Source organism: Microtus oregoni, unplaced genomic scaffold (genome assembly GCF_018167655.1).
Source record: "Microtus oregoni isolate MIOR12 unplaced genomic scaffold, Mior012 000020F_ref0000438, whole genome shotgun sequence".
Classification (NCBI taxonomy): domain Eukaryota; kingdom Metazoa; phylum Chordata; class Mammalia; order Rodentia; family Cricetidae; genus Microtus; species Microtus oregoni.
Window position 1 is genome coordinate 6437197 of NW_024543079.1, and position 16135 is coordinate 6453331.

Sequence of the window (16135 nt, forward strand, 5' to 3'; positions counted from 1 at the left end):
ATCAGCACATATACACGTGCAGCCTTCCACATACGAATGTAAAAGCACACACATGCATGTTCACATACACACACACACACACACGCACGCACGCACACACACACACACGGATGGTGTGGGGTGGGATGGGATTTCTCCCTCTGCTTTTCAAAGAAAATCAGCTCCCTGAGCCTCAATTTTGCCATCTATATGATGGGAGATTATCCATAAAGTTTAAGCGCTAGGCAGGAAGACTGAAAAGGAGGCCATTTTACCCAGCACGAATGTCCCAGACTCTTATTCTGATACCAAGGGGAAAAAAGACACCAATACAAGGGCTTAGAAAACATACGTGCCATTTATTATTTTTGGATAAACTTATGCTAAAACACAAGAGTAAGAACATATTTTGAGATTTTGAAGGGTTTTTTTGACCCCTTAGGCAGTAATGATGGGATTTGGGGCTCAGTGTGGGACCCCAGTGATGTTTGCATGTGCAAACTAGTCTGATGGGGGGGGCTACTTTATGAATGCTGGGTATGAAGTTCATGATTCCTGTTACCAGGGTAGGCCACAGAGAACGGCCAGGGTGAATGGCGTGGTTGTCACAAGAAAGCAAGGACATCTGTGTCCTCCCTTTTCTTGTGTCCACCTCAGGAAAGCCTCCTGAATGCTGGAAGCTTCTGAGAGTTCCCTGAAGAAAGGAGGATGGTCTTGGGGGAAAAGCTTAGCACCCACCCTTCTCTACCACTAGCTTGTACTTAGTCCATCGTATAATAGCAGGACCAAAACTCAGAAGAAAAAACTCCAACATAGTGTCCTCAGCTTATAATCAGAAGGGTAAACTTTTCTTTATTTCACGTTTCCCATATTGTAATAGCTATTAGTGTGGGATGGATTTCTCCTTCAGAAAGGATGGCCGGGGGGGAACAACGGCTGACCCCTACACCAGAAGACTGCTACCCCTGAAGGTCAACATTTCCTACCCCTCTCATGAACATCACTGGGGATGGAGAGGCAAAGATTGGGAAGGACAATGTCCAGGAGGAGGCCAGCTGTCCACCAGAGCAGTCTGAGCGATCTGCCTGAAGCCTCTGGGGGCACTGGAGTGAGGATGACCAAGGAAGCCTTGAGGGCTCTGAGCATGGGCAAGTCTGTCCTGAGACCTGAAATGTGGCCTAAGAGATTAAGGACAATCCATCCTGACCATCCCGGACTGTGGTGTTCTTTTTCTTTAAGCAGGTGGCCCCAGTACCCCTCCATTTTATGGAGGACCTATCACTGAAGCTTGGATTTCTGGACACTGGGGTGCTAGCTCCACCCACTCAGAAGCGCCAGCCCTGATGGAACGTGGTAGTCAGTCTCATGGCTCTCCTCCTGCTTATCACACCTCCAATGGAAACATTGGTCAATGGCACTTTGTAGGGGCTCCTCAAAGCCATCCAGAATCAGGCAGGGGCTAAGCGCTGACTGCTGGGGATTAGCAGTTCCAGAATGCAGCTTGCATGCAGCTCCTCAAGCAAGCCTGACCCAGGCTTTCTTATCCCTCTCCTGCCCCTCACCCAGACTATCTCAGCCCTGGACTCCCAGACTAGACTGGTCCCTCTTCCAGGAACCACACCCTTGCTGCTCCTCACTCACACTTGGGGAGAGTAAAGGACAGGAGTCACGAATCCGCTTGGCTACTTCTCAGCAAACAGGATTCTTGACTTCCAGTGGGACTTTAGAACACCCTCTAGTTGACACGTTCTGGAAAGAGCAAGCCTCTGGTATCAATACAGGTAAAGGATGGTGAAATCTCTGAGTTCCATCACAGGGGAGACAGGAGCTTCCTATGAGGCAGTTAAGATCCTGTACTTTCATCTTCTGAAGATTCTATGAGATAGTGGATGTCAATGCCTATGGCACCATCTGGGAGTATGAGAGAGCTTGACAGGCCCTGGGGACGGCCCTGATCCATTGCTTTGTCCCAACCCCAGGCTCTACTCTGGCCTCCTTGCTCCGTCTCAGTAGCCCTACCTCTGCAGGATGTGTTCAGCTTCTGACAGCGCCACACCGCAGCTACTTCTGACTTCAGTCTAGCATTCAAGGTTCCGTAGTCCCCAGTGTGTGTCCCATCTCAATGCTATGGAAACGGATTTCTTCATTGTCTCCCTCCCACACTATGCTTCTTACCTCTGAGCCTTCATTTAGGCTCCTGGAAACTGGTTTGTCACCTGCTGTGCTAGCCAGAAGCCCACTCTTTCCTCTCAAGGGACAGAGGCAGAGCTTGCCTCTCTCTAGATGCTTTCCCCATGGCTCCCAACCTCTCTCTACATTCTGTTGCAATTGTCTCCCCTTGGATGACTCTCTGCTATAGGAAGCCATAGGGCTTATCACTCCAAAGGTATAGCCTAGTACGGGAGGGAAGGATCATGCTGGTGTTGGCAGAGGAGGGGAGAGAGGTGGTGACTCCTACTCTCTGCCTCACCCGGGTCAGTGCTTACAAAGGTTCTCAGAATGAATGGGGAAATGGTTGCCACATCTTCCTCAGCCTCCCGAGAGGTGGCTTTGGAGAAGACAGAACGGCTGAGGAAGGTAACAGTGGAGGATGGGAAAGGGGGTCGCCTGAGGTTGGCACAGCGGAAGAGAGAGGAGTACCACACTGCAAGCTGACTCAGCCTCAGGAGCTTTGCATCCAGACCCCCTGACCAGCACCAGGAAGGAAGAGGCTCCAGCAGGGGGAGGAAAAGGGAACTGTGTTTCAACAAGGTCCTGCAACATCTGCAGACAGACAGTCATCCTTCTGGGAGAAGAAGCTGAGGGAAGATATGGATGAAGATGAAGACAGTGGCTTCAACTTGGGAAAAGTGGTCCAGGCAGCAGAATATTTCCCAGCTGGGGGCTCCTCAAGGCGAAGCCCTGCTCTCTGGGGTGTGGGGTCAGGGGTGGCAATGCATGTGGAATTCAGCCCATGGTTTTGGGCTCTGCACCCTTTCCATGGTTGCTCTGGGAACGGCCCCTTTTGTCACATCTTCCTTGCTGTGACTAAGTTATACCCAGGTGCTCTCTGAGGGTGTGAGCCAGCAGAACCCCTGACCCCCAGCGGCTTGCTAGATGACTTCTTGCTTGGTGATAGTGGGCTGGGGGATGGCAGAGGGAGGCTTGACAATGGTGGCAATGGCTCCAGGCAGAAGCTTGTAGGGTTCAGATCCTGAGCCACTTGGTGGTGACGGCTGCGGAGTCTCAGGGGTGGCTGAAGGGAGAAAGAAATAGAAGTCACTCAAGATTCCAGCCTTTGTGGGAATAATCAAAGAGCCTGGGAAAGCCCTCCCACCTGCTGAGACATTATATAAAATAAGATGACAGATCCAATCCCTAAGGTTGTTACAGCTCAAACTTCTACATTCTATGAAGTCCTCCCAGCCATCTGTCCACCGTTTGATACGGAGACTCAGGCTGCTTTTCCCAGGCCAGGGCCCAGGTGTGACTGTTCCCAAAGGCAATACAAAGTATGATAAAAATATTCTGACTCAGAAGAAAGAGCAGAAACTGAGGCCTTGAGCTAACTGGTTTGAAACTGGCATGTCTTCAGTCTTTGGGAGAAGACTAACACAAATGAAAAGGCTTCATTCCCATCGCAGTTTGGGTGAGTGACTTTCACCTGCGTGGCTACTTTCATTTTGAAGACAACTTTCCCGAGACCAAACTCAATGATATCCCTTTCATCCCAGTGGCCACCTCATCCCATTGACGATTAGTCACTGACGATTTCCCCTCAGGTGATGGCCGTAGCCTAGTGGGCAGTCCTACTGAATTACCAGTCTCTTTCAACTGCCCAGAGGATGGCATCATTCATCAGGCCAGCCCTATTTCAACGAACACTTTCACCTGGTGGACGATTTCATCTAATGGAAATCTCAGCCAACAAACATGCTCAACGGTCCCCTCACCTAGTGGCTTGCCTCGTTCGGTAGACATTGTCTGTCACCTTGCTGAATGCATAGCCTCACTGAATAAAGAGCTTTAACCAACAACACCCTTATCCCCACCCCCATTCCTTGCTCTGGAACACAGAGAACTGTGTTCTTGGTTCCACCTTCTAGATGCAATCTTCCCCTGCCTCCTTTCTTAGGTCCCCCCCCTCCTTACCCCTTACAGGGTAGACCCCAGGCTGCCCACCTGCCTGCCCCCTGGGTCGGGGCCACTCACACATCTGTCCATTGCTGAGGTGAGAGGGCATCGTGTTGGCAACTATGACATTGGTGCCCATGTGTTCCTGCATCAGGTGAGGGTGCAGGGGGTGGTGGGCGTGGGGTGCATCACTGGCCGACCCTGTAGACGGAAACGAGGGCATCAGTCAGAACCGGAAGTCTTGGGAAAGGACCACAGCCTTGTGGCATCATTTTCCCAGTGTGGCGGTCCGCCTAGAAATGTAAAAATCACCAGGCGTGTCTGTGGGCTTCGTGGCTTGAAAGAAACCAGCACTTCTGAGTTTAAATACAATGAGTGAGCTCTTTGGTTTCATGGTAAAATGGTCAGTGGGCGCCTATCTTGTCCTGGGCACTGGCTTATGGCACTTTCAATTCTTTACACAATTTCATCCTCCTGTTAGTTCTAGAGAATGAACACCATTATCATCCATACTACAGATGGAATAACAGTATCCAGAGGGATTATCTCGCCCAAATGTGTCTGGCGAACAGACCACAACTCCTGATGCTGGCGGCAGTGACACCTGAGCCACCACAGCCGCCAGCTCACAGGGTCGCTGAGAATGCAGTGAGTTCCTGCCTGACGGTGGTCCTCAGGTGGGGTGATTTTGTCCTCTTCTGGACGACAGTTTCTGGAGATATTTTTTTATTGTGATTCCTGGAGAGATTCTACTCATATCTCACGGACAGAGGCCAGACGTGCAGCTAAACAACACGCAGAACATCTCCGCTCAGAAGAACCACGCCTCTCCAAATAGCAACAGTGCGGGGGCAGAGAGCCTTGGCTTCCATCAGGAGGTGGCTGCACCCTGCATCGCTTCTCCAGCCTCCGGTTCTACTTCTCATGCTGACTGTCACCCACCGCAGACCTATCTGTTGAGGGGCTAGACCTGATGCCCCACTTTTTCCTAAGGGGTGATCGTGGTCTGTGGTTAGAGTTACCGTCTCACAGCCAACCTCAGCTCTGGCTCAGCTACGCTGCGTGGGGAGCACCATCCAAGGCTTGTCTGCCCTGTCTCTGCTTCATCACTCTCCCATTCGCCCGGTGCCTACTCTGTGATGCTCTCCACACCTGGTTTCCATCCCCCAAACCCTCTGATGCTGCTCACAGCAAAGGACCGAGACCCTGCAAGCTTCCACTCTCCTCTCTCTCTCCTAGTCCCTCATTGATTTCTAACTTCGTCCCTTCCCCACACCCTCCCCTCCCTTTTCTTCCTTTATCGTACCTTTCCCCCTTCCTCTCTCCTCCCCTCATTTAACCCCACTGTAGCCCTGTCATCCTGAAAGCACACCTTTTTTTTTTTTTTACTCTAATTTTCCTGCCTTTCTCCCATGCCCCTGATGGGTCTTTTCTAAAGCCTTCTATGACACATCTTCTGACTTCTGATGCTAGAAAACCCAAGGCTGCCTTTCCTCTATTGCTGGGCCATCGACTCACAGTCGAGGTTTGTCCCGTTTGAATATCCAACACACCTCCCCTGTCAAGTCCAGATGGATCTTCTGGGTCATCTGCTCACCACCCGAGACCCATATTCAAGTCGTCCCCCCCATCTTCCTTGCCAGTAAATTATTCCACCATTGTTTCTGCCACTCAAAGCAGAACTTGACCCTTACTTTTTCTCTTATGTCACTCCCTGCTTCAGCATCCGTGGCATCCAGAGAGCCTCTCCTTCTCTGCCTGCTCTACCTCCACATTTTCAGCCACCATTGTCTCAGATGGCAGAAGAGAGTAACATTCCTGGGCGCTTCTGCTGCCCCCTGTAATTCACTATTGACCTCTAAATCAGACTGGCCTGTTTAAAATTTAGCTGCATTTTCAGTCTCTTGGCAAGAGTTGTAGAGAGAATAAAACACAATTCCATTCCCCATTTTTCTTCCTATTTTCCCTCCCTCTCTTTCTTCTTCCTTTCCCACCTTCCTCCCTCCCTTCCTCCCTCCCTCCCTTCCTTCCTCCCTCTTTTCTCCTTCCTTCCTTTTCTTCCTTCCTTCTTTTCTCTCATTCTTTCTTTCCAAAGCCTCATTATATTTCCCAGGCTGCCTCACAAATCCACTGTCCTCCTGCCTCAGCTTCTCTGTTGCTGGAATTACACAGTTTGTTCCTATATAAAACTCATTTTTCTTTTCAAGACAAGGTTTCTCTATGCATCCCTGGCTCTCCTGGAACTTTGTAGACCAGGCTGGCCTTCAGCTCAGAACTCAAAGATCCACCTGCCTCTCTCTGCCTTCCAAGAGCTGCAATTAAAGGAATGTGTGGACCACCACTGCCTGGCCAAAAGTGACATTTTTGATCATGGCCCATCAAGCCCTATTTATGACTTGGTTTCTAATTAATTTCCACCTTCATCTCCTCCATCTCTTACACAAATCTTAGCTCAGAGCTTGGAACAAATGACTTCTGCTTGGAATACTTTTCAAGATATTAAAATCTACTTATTTTTATCCACCAGTCTTAGACACCACTTCAGGGAGGCATCTCTTGGTCAACTCAGCTAAAGGTCCTCACATAACCCATTTTTAATGGGTTTAACATCCATGAAATTCTCCCCTCCTTCCAAGAAGAGTGATTGACTGACTCATGCTAGACCCTCAGTGTCTGAACAAAGGGACCTCTGTCCTTATCTCCACATTTTTCCTGATGACAAACCGAGGTCCTACACACAAGCAGATAGTCCAAGGCTCCCACTGAGGAAGCGCTGGAGTCTAGAGGGCCAGCGTAGGTCCACGAGAAGCCTGTCTCCCAAGAGCCAGCACTACAGATCGACAAAGGAGGACACCCCCGCCATGCCCCGTGCTCCAGACCTCCAAGCAGCATCTCCTGCAGCAGGTTGTCGATCTTGGCCATGCCAAAGAGCTTGATGAACTGGATCTGTTCGATCATCTGCCAGGTGATGCTCTGCAGGGTGGGCAGCAGCAGCAGCAGCTCGCCGAAGCGGCCCCGAGAGTCGTACTGACGGTCGTTGATGTAGTCCTCCAGGCTCACCTGCACCTGTGACCGCAGCCGCTTGATCTTGCCCGGGTCACTCAGTCCCTTGGCATCTGCAATGGGAGAGGTGGTCAAGGAGCACCAAAACCCCTAACCTGTAGGCTCCAACTGGGCGACTTACTGACCTTGGAACACAGGGAGTCTTTTTTATTAATTAATTTATTATTAATGATTTATTTATCTTATTTTATGTGTACTGGTGTTTTGCCTATGTGTATATCTGTGCAAGGATGTCAGATTCCCTGGAACTGGAGTTACAGACAGTTGTGAGCTGCCATGAGGGTGCTGGGAATTGAACCTCTGGAAGAGCAGCCAGTCCTCTTAATTGCCAAGCCATCTTTCCAGCCCCATGAACCAGGGAGTCTTAACCTGGGACAAGTTAGTGCTGGGACAAGAATTTGGGGTCCTCAATAGCTAGCTTCCTCTAGAACAAATAGTGGTTTAAGATCCAGGCTTAAAAAGATACAAAGCCTGGCACTTCACGTTACGGTCTCACTTCTCTTTATGGTTTTCTTACGCTGTGCTATGGATCAAACTGAGAGTCTTGCACACACTAGGCTGATGCTCTTCTATTGAGAGCCCTAGTCTCTCTTTGTCTCAGGCAAGGGAAAACAAGGAAGACTTGGCCAGTTCATGCAACTATTTGCCGGCAGAACTATGATGTGAATTTGGGGTTTCTGGCCCACAGATGAGATTCCACCATCCAGACCCTGCACTGGCCACATCAAGATAGTTTCCCCTCCCCTTTCCTGCTTGCTGCTGTCTGTCACCTGGGGACCCCACTGAGGCTTCAGTTCCTCTGGCAGAAAGAGACCCCGCCCATACTTTGCACTTTCTTTTATTCAGTCAATTATCTTTATTGAATACCTGTTCTATAACGGCCTGGACTAGGTCCCCCTGCCCTCAACCAAGCTGCTGACTCTGCCTTGGGGCCAGGACTATCGCAGCTGTTGCTGAGGAATGACCACCCTCTCAGCCCAGAGTTTTGCACTGCAGGACTAGAACTAGACCCTTGCCCTCTGGGAAATGGGAATTGCAAGCAGAAAGCAAGACCGTGTGTTGGAGAGACATGTCTAAATTAACAGCCCAAAGTACAAATTTGTGTTCTTCAGGTTTCTAGTTGTGTGACCTTGCTGAATCAATCAGCCTCTCTACACTTTCTCCCTGTTTGGATCTGGGGTGAAGATGGTTCCTAACTCACCGGAATCATGCTATATGTACTCTGCATGAAATGTTTAAAACTGCGCACCTGGGCGGCCTCAATAAATGGCCGTCATTTTCCTCTTGGCTGCTTTTAATTGCTAGAGGCCATCTCTGTGAAATCAGGGACCAGCACCAAGGACAGCGCCGAGCGCCCAGCGGTTCTGCACTTCAGCAGGTAAGGGAAGACAGCAAGTCTCAGATAATGAGAAACAAAAGCAGGCTTTGTGCAAAGATTTGACTACGGATGTACTGTGCAAACTCAGGGATAAGAGTCAGCACAGTCATCAGGGAGAGGACAGAGAGAGACTGAAGGAAGGTGGGGGAGGGGATTCGGTATCCTCATTCCAGCAAGTGGAGGGTAGAAGAGGCTGCCTGTCGCTGACAGGACAGGAGTAATGCGTATTGCTGAAAGCTGCAGCGCTGATCAACAGAGACAGGAGGGCAGCAGTAATGGAGGGTGGGAGAAAGGATGCTCGGGATGATGGACAAGAAGGAAGATAGGAAAAGTAAAACCCAGGTCTTTGCAATCTGTGCCCTGCAAAGCCCTTCCTCCCTGGGAACTCTGGTCTGCCTCATGGGGTTGACGAATGACTTCTGGTGTCATAAGGCAAGTGAGTCCATCAGGAACGTGACGATAGGTCTGGGGATGCGAAGCCTAGGAGGTGAGGATGGTACCTGGGTCGAAGAAGATGATGGCCTTGAGGCAGGCATACTCATTGTCATCGATCTGCAGCTCCTGGAAGGGCAGGACCAGCTCATCGAGGATGCGAATGGACACACGGCTCATCTCTGCTAGCTCCGGACAGTGCCGAGGGACAATGTAGTCATTGCCTGGATGGGTGGAGGGGGGAAGATGGGACTGTCACCTTGGTTGACTCTTGTCACCCTTGACTGTGATTTGTGTGCCTGGTGCTCCTGGGAGGAGTTCCTGGGGTCACCATGCCCATTTTACAAATCGGAAACCCGAGGCCAATGGAGGAAGGTGAATGCCTGAAGTCTTAGTTTTTTCAGAGGCCTTTTTGTGTTCCCCCAAACTCCTTTTATCTGCATGACTCAAGATGAAGGAAAGCCAAGGTCCACTTGGGAGGCACTAAAGCGTCAAGGTCAAGGGATAGACTCCGGAATTGGGTCACACCATCTGAATGGTTCTGTCATTTACGGCTGGTTATAGTTAGTTAACATATTTGACTTGTTTGTGCCTCCGTTTTCTTCATCTATAAAATGGGAATATCTAGCAACTATCTTGGGGTTGTTGTACTGAAAGGGTTTATTTATTATTTATTCTGGGGGAGCAGTCTGTGTACTATGGGGCATGCACAGAGGTCAGTGCACAATCTCAGGAGTCGACTTTTTCTTTCCACCACTTGGATCCCTAGGCTTAAACTCAGATTGCAAATCTTGGCAACAGGTGCTGTTCCCAACCAAGCCAGTTTAAGGTCTCGCTAGTCCTGTTTCTATTGATCTCAACTGATAGTTGCTAGATTTTTTTTAATTATATTTTATTTTATTTATTTTGGTTTTTTGAGACAGGGTTTCTCTGTGGTTTTGAAGCCTGTCCTGGAACTAGCTCTTGTAGACCAGGCTGGTCTCGAACTCACAGAGATCCGCCTGCCTCTGCCTCCCAAGTGCTGGGATTAAAGGCTTGCGCCACCAACGATAGGGTCATGTTATGCTTCTCAGGCTGATTTGAGCCCTCCACATAACCCACCCAGGCATGTCTTGACCTTGTAAACTTCCTGCCTCAGCTTCCTGGGATTACCAGCTTGCAACAGTGTATCCAGTTTGGGATGTTTTTGACCGGCCTGTGTGGTCCGTGTATGTGGAGATACTCTTCCTTCCTGGGTGTAACCTAGCTGGGTTCCACCCCTCCAGCTCTGTCTGGGACCAGCAGCCCCCTCACCTAGGAGCAGCACGTCCTTGAACACCATGGATCTCTTGGTGGCTCCGAGCAGCAGGTGCTCGCCGGCATGCGCTCTGAGCAGGGCCACCTGGAAGAGAGACGGGCTGAAGTCTAGCAGCTGCACGCCAGGAAGGCTGCTCATAGTCAGGTCAGAGGCCTTGCTTGGCAAGGCAGCTCTGTGTCCCTTCTGCCTTTACTTACCTGAGCTCTGAAACACACCCCACAAAACCTCTGCCTTCCTCCTATGACTGACGGAGCGAGGTGTATAGAAAGTATTCTACAGAGACCAGGAAGGTGGAGCCTGTGCTCTCCAAACCAGGTCCACCTCCAGTTCACTCAGCTCTTGAACTGGTGTGTCTCCATCTCTGGGCAAGGAGCCATGCCCTGGCCTCATCAGGGCATAGGCCATACCTGGTGTGCATGCCTCAGATCAGATTCTCAAGAGTGTCAACTTGTCCCAGATGTTTTAAAACTGTAGGTCCCGAGGTCCTACCAGCTGTAGGGAACTGTTAAGGCACCTTAGGGAAAGTCATAGTCTTGGGCTGAACTACTAGTGATTTTGGGTCTGTGTGTAGGAACTGGACCTGAAATATGCAGGAGCTTCCCTGTTGGTTCCAAAGCTGCACTGAGCTTGGGAAGTCACTGGTGCTATAGATGTCCACGGTGCCTGTACTGCAGACGCTGTAAGATTCTGGGATTCTCAGAGAATCTATGTGAGCTTCCAGATGAATGAATGTTCTTAGAATGTGCTCCCACCAAGTACAGGGCATCATCAAGCCCTGTCTTTTCGTGGCAGTCTGTGAAGACTGAAGTTCAAGGTCAGTCACAGGCTGTCATCTGTGCTTTAGAGCCGTTGTTCTTAGTGCTTGTGTGAAGACCAGAGAATGACAGCAGGCTGATGTCCCTGGGGATCTGTGTGCTAGGTGAGAGGCTGCAGGTAGCAAGCCATGCTGCGAGGGGTGGTGCTGCTCTGTGCTCTTTCAAATATTAGATACCCATAATGTGTCATTCTTTTAAAAAATGTATTGGTGTGTGTGTGTGTGTGTGTGTGTGTGTGTGTGTGTAGGGCAGAGAACAGCGATTCTCTCCTTCTACCCTGTGGGTCCTGTGAATCAGCCTTGACAGCAAGAGCCTTCGCCTGTTGAACCATCTCACCATCCCTCCTAGACACTCGTTCAGACAGTGTGGGGACACCACGGTCTCTGAGCTCACAGAACCGTCAGGCTGAGAGAGTGAGAGGAAAGGGATTGGTAATGTAGGCCAGAGGATAGAAGAAGATGGTGCTGCGATAGTCAAGTGGAGGGGAAGAAAAGAGGGAGCAGGAGAGAGGGAGGGAGAAGGAAAGGAGCTCAGAGCAGGGAGACGAGAGGCCGCAGCCATGGGAACGCACAGTAAGCCTCTTCAGCCTAGAGAGTCCGCAGAACACAGCAGACACACAGATCTGTTCTGAAACAAGTGAAGGAAAGAATGGAGAGGGGATGAATGCCTGAGCCGGCACCCTGACTTCCTCCCGGTTCCGGTTCCTCCGAGCCCACCTGCTATGACCCCTTTCCACTTCACCATGCCTGGAGTCTAGGAGAGAAACCCAAAGTGGGAAGAAATGGGAAACTTGGAGGTGAGACTCTATTTTCTGTGAACAATAGGAAGGGAGGGCCTGGCGGTGGTGGCGCATGCCTTTAATCCCAGCACTCGGGAGGCAGAGACAGGCGGATCTCTGTGAGTTCGAGACCAGCCTGGTCTACAGAGCTAGTTCCAGGACAGGCTCCAAAACCACAAAGAAACCCTGTCTCGAAAAACCAAAAAAAAAAAAAAAAAAAAAAACAACAAAACAAAACAAAACAAAAAAACAATAGGAAGGGATACAGAAGATGTTAATCGCTGAGCATACTCTACCCAGGAGGCACTGTGGTGGTGCTCTCAACCATTAGTTCTGTGGCTCTCAGAGTGGAGAACGGAGGACTGAGTCAAATCCCAGCATGGTGGCTGATGTGCTCTGGGCTTTAAGTCCCTCTCCTTCTTTCTCTACACCTTAGTTCCCTTATCCTGTCAGACTTGGCCTTCTAGATCCAGGAATTGGCTACCCAGGTGTAACAAGATGATGGTCCCTGGGACAATGGAAATGTGGGTCCCTTGGAAGGCCGTGTCCCCAAATCTCACAGGTAGCCTCAGCCATGGTAGGCAATATGGTCTCCTTATGTACCATGTATAGGTTCCCAGGTCCAACCCTCAGACATGACAGCTGAGGTGGGGTGTGGGCAGGCAAGGGGCATTAATGATTGGCCCGTGTTACTGGCCACCCATCACTGCCCTCAGAGAATGCTCTGAGCCCCAGCCAGGGAGGTTTGGGTGGGAAATAGAGGTTAACAATTGCTCAGCTTGGGGGTATCTTGTTGTCCTGCTAAGTTCCTGGGAAGGAACAGAGGGGATTAAACATTAATTCAGGCTCTCCAGCAGAGGGACAGGGGCTGAAGCACGAGGAGGAGTGGGAGAAGTCAGGGACAGCTTGGACATGATCCCTGACTGTCAGTTCTCCAAAGGAGGGATGTCTCTAGGGTCCAGACCCAGCAGGAGGCTAAGGAGCAGCCAGGCCAGTGTTGTTGACCTAGAGTGCCCTATGGCTGGCTTTCTTTCTTCCTTCCTTCCTTCCTTCCTTCCTTCTTTCCTTCCTTCCTTTTTTCCTTTCTTTCTTTCTTTCTTTCTTATTTTCTTTTTCTTTCTTTTTTTTCTGAGACAGGGTTTCTCTGTGTAGCTTTGGAATCTATCCTGGAACTCACTCCGTAGACCAGGCTACTCACAGAGATCTGCCTGCCTCTGCCTCCCAAGTGCTGGGATTAAACGCATGCACGTGCCACCACCACCCAGCTGCCCCATGCCTTTCTTATAGGTGTTTAAAGAGGCAGAGCAGTTTCTGGCTTCTGCAGAGAGAAACAGCTGTGGGCCTGTGTAACTTCTCTGAGGCATTAAGACTGTATGCAGCCAGGCGTGGCGGTGCACGTCTTTAATCCCAACACTTGGGAGACAGAGGCAGGCGGCTCTCTGTGCATTTGAGGACAGTCTGATGCACAGAGTGAGTTCCAGGCCAGCCTGGGCTACATGGCAAGACCTTGTCTCAAGCAAGAGAACAATCCCCAAACAAATAACAAGACACAAGATGCTGCAATATCAAACTTGTGGGCAAAGAACTGGGGCTTTCAGTGCTGGGAAGGCGACTGATTCTTTCTCCTTGCCCAGGCAGGGAAGATGTCTGTGGAGGCCAAGGAGTGTGTGTATTGGGAGCCATTGGACGAGACATTTCAGAAACTCACCCATCCAAAGACGCACACAGCCCTGCTACCCCGGCACTTCCCCTCCCTGGCCCCGTTTTGGGAGTCCAGAGAAGTTGTCTTGGAATACCAAATGCTGACAAACCATCTTGGGGGAAAGCAAGAGACATAATACTAGGGCAGGCAGGGGAGGTTCAGCTGAGGTGCTGTTGCACCAGCCTGGACTTTTCAAACAAGAATGGCCCCAATTCTGACAATGCTCTTCAGAGATAACTTCCACTTGGTAGATAAGAACTCTGGATCTTGGAGTAAAGTAATTTGCCCCAAATCACTCAGGTAACTGGTCTTAAAACCAGAGCTTAAGTCAAATTTCCTGATTCCCGGTTTTAGGTTCCTGTCAACACCTCCAAGAATGCTGAATGATGCGGTGGTTAAGAGTCTGGACTTTGGAGCATTTCTGGCTGGTTCTAATCCCAGTGATGCAGGTTATTGGCTGTGTTACCTTGAGTGATTTACTTAACCTCTTTGTGCCCTGGTTTCCTCACCTGGAAGATGGGAAAAATTCCTGCTTCATAGTCCTTAGGGAGACTGAGTCAATATTTGTAGATTGACTTAGACAATTCTGGGAGCACGTGAGCGATATGCGTTTCATTGAGTCAAATCAAATCAGCCCAAGGCTATGTCTTGGGTAGGTCAGCTGGGCCCTGATGGCCAGTGTCCACCTCTGCTCCCAGCACATGTGCCCTTACCTGGTCATCCAGAAGGAGCTCACAGAAGGCTGGGATGTACTTGGCCCACTCCACCAGAACCAGCAGCTGTTCTTTCATGGACTCGCACACGTCCGTAATATTGGCGATCTTCTTTGCCCGAATGTCACCATTGATCCCAGAGATGGGAGACGTGATCTGTGGGACACAAGGGAATGCTGGGGAAAGCGGGGTTTCCCTGAACTTCCCTAGGAAGTCCCCTGTCTGGTGGCAGCTCTGCCTGGACTGCCGGGTCAGTAAGCAGCTCTGAGCAGAGGGACAGGGAGGACTCAGAAGCAGGGAGCACTCCATTGGGACGGCCACCTGCCCCCTGCCCTGCTCCCGTCTCATCTAGCTCCTCCCTTGGGTGTAAAAGGGCATCATCTTTATCTCATATATGAAGTCGCCTTGGCCCAGAGAGGTGCTGTGACTTGTTTGAGGTCGTGCCAGAGGGTGACTGAGCCCATTTGCCACCTTGTGGCAATTGCTACTGCTTTTGGGTAGGACTGCTCTTGAGCCCTCAAGGAGAGCAGTTTGTGTGGCCTGTGAACACAACCACTGTGATGAACTAGACAGACCCCCCGATGCCAGATCTAGGTTTGAGTTCTATCTGTTACAAAAGCTGTGTGTGGCATTGGGTTTGGGCTTCCTTCCACGGTATCTGTGGCCCTTTTTGTGTGAGGCTCCAGGGTCTGGTGGGAGGAGGCTGAGGTGGAAGAAGTGAGCTCCCCGTGAGAGGGAGCCCAGGGAGGTGAGAGGGTCCCTCAGTACCTGCTGAGACAGGACCTCTGCCTGCAGGAGCGCATTAATGGAAGGCAGGCTGCTGTCCTCGTAGCTTGACCTCCGCGTGCTGATTCGGTCCCGCTCATTTTGGACAGCTATGAGAAGGGCAGAGAGAGGTAAGAAGGAGCCCTGAGGGAGGGGGATGTCCCACAACCGGTAAGGAGTTGGGCGATATGGAAGGAGAGGCTTCAACCTGGACTGGGGCTGCCAGCGTGCTGCAGGTGGACATATACTGAGTGTGTGTGTGTGTGTGAGCGTGTGTGTGTGTGTGTGTGAGCATACATGTGCCATGGTGTATGTGTGGAAGTCAGAGGACAAATTGTAGGAGTTGGTTCTTTCCTTCTACCACGTGGTTCCCAGGAATGGTCAAATCAGGTTATTGTCAGGCTTGGTGTCTGACGTCCCAATGAGTCATTTTTGCCTGTCATGTGTGGGATTTTCTAACTCTGTTTGCAAAGCTCCCCAGGCACCAAAGCTTCCCCCTGCCCTGTCTACTGAAGACTGGAGGAATGACAGAGCGCCATGAGGGGCAGGTTAGTGAAAACTCAGAGAAGGACAGACCAGTCTGAGTAGTGCGGCAAGAATCTGCCACCATCCCGGAATCACGACCCCTGCTTGCAAGTTGGTTGGCCCCTTCCTTTCCAAATGATCAACGCTTTCCTCCTGGTGACACAGGGATGGCCCTGAGATTCCTGAGTGACAGACAGAAGTCCTGGGTTGGGACCTGGAGGCCCGGCTGCCCTAGTGGACTGTCTGCTGGGAGGAATCCTGCTCTCTAGACTAACCTGGGAGGATGAGGGAGAAAGCAATCTCTTTCCTCCCCATACCAGGAACTCTCTAGAAGGCAAGGACCGAAGGCGTCTCTTAGTTCTCCAGCCCACCATCCACCCCAGTCAACTCAGTACAGGCCTAAGGTGTCAGGCATCCTCTCCACCTGTTTTCTGGAGTCTGAGGGTCCTCGTTGTGGAAGGAGTGAGGATGAGGCTACAGAGCGTTCTCTCTGTGACAGCGGGAACACCTTCCCCGGGGCCTCTGCTTCCACATCTCTCCGAAGCTCCTTCCCCTCAGCTCCCTGCCTGTCTTCC

At 50.7% G+C, this 16135-nt stretch overlaps 1 protein-coding gene across 3 annotated transcripts in view; it reads right to left on the reverse strand.

Annotated features, from left to right (window-relative positions):
• Positions 1–318: 318 nt before the first annotated feature.
• The window catches only part of Hnf4a (hepatocyte nuclear factor 4 alpha), a 63510-nt gene continuing 47693 nt past the window's right edge, over positions 319–16135 (reverse strand). For 2 of the 3 annotated variants that reach the window (XM_041670187.1, XM_041670185.1), the window contains exons 4-10: positions 15039–15145; positions 14271–14426; positions 10259–10346; positions 9034–9189; positions 6972–7208; positions 4141–4293; positions 319–3214 (exon numbers count right to left, since the gene is read on the reverse strand). In XM_041670187.1, coding sequence (XP_041526121.1) covers positions 3072–3214; positions 4141–4293; positions 6972–7208; positions 9034–9189; positions 10259–10346; positions 14271–14426; positions 15039–15145 — 1040 coding nt within the window. In that variant the 3' untranslated portion in view covers positions 319–3071. The remainder of the gene's footprint in view (positions 3215–4140; positions 4294–6971; positions 7209–9033; positions 9190–10258; positions 10347–14270; positions 14427–15038; positions 15146–16135) is intronic. The other variant, XM_041670186.1, reaches the window with a different exon arrangement.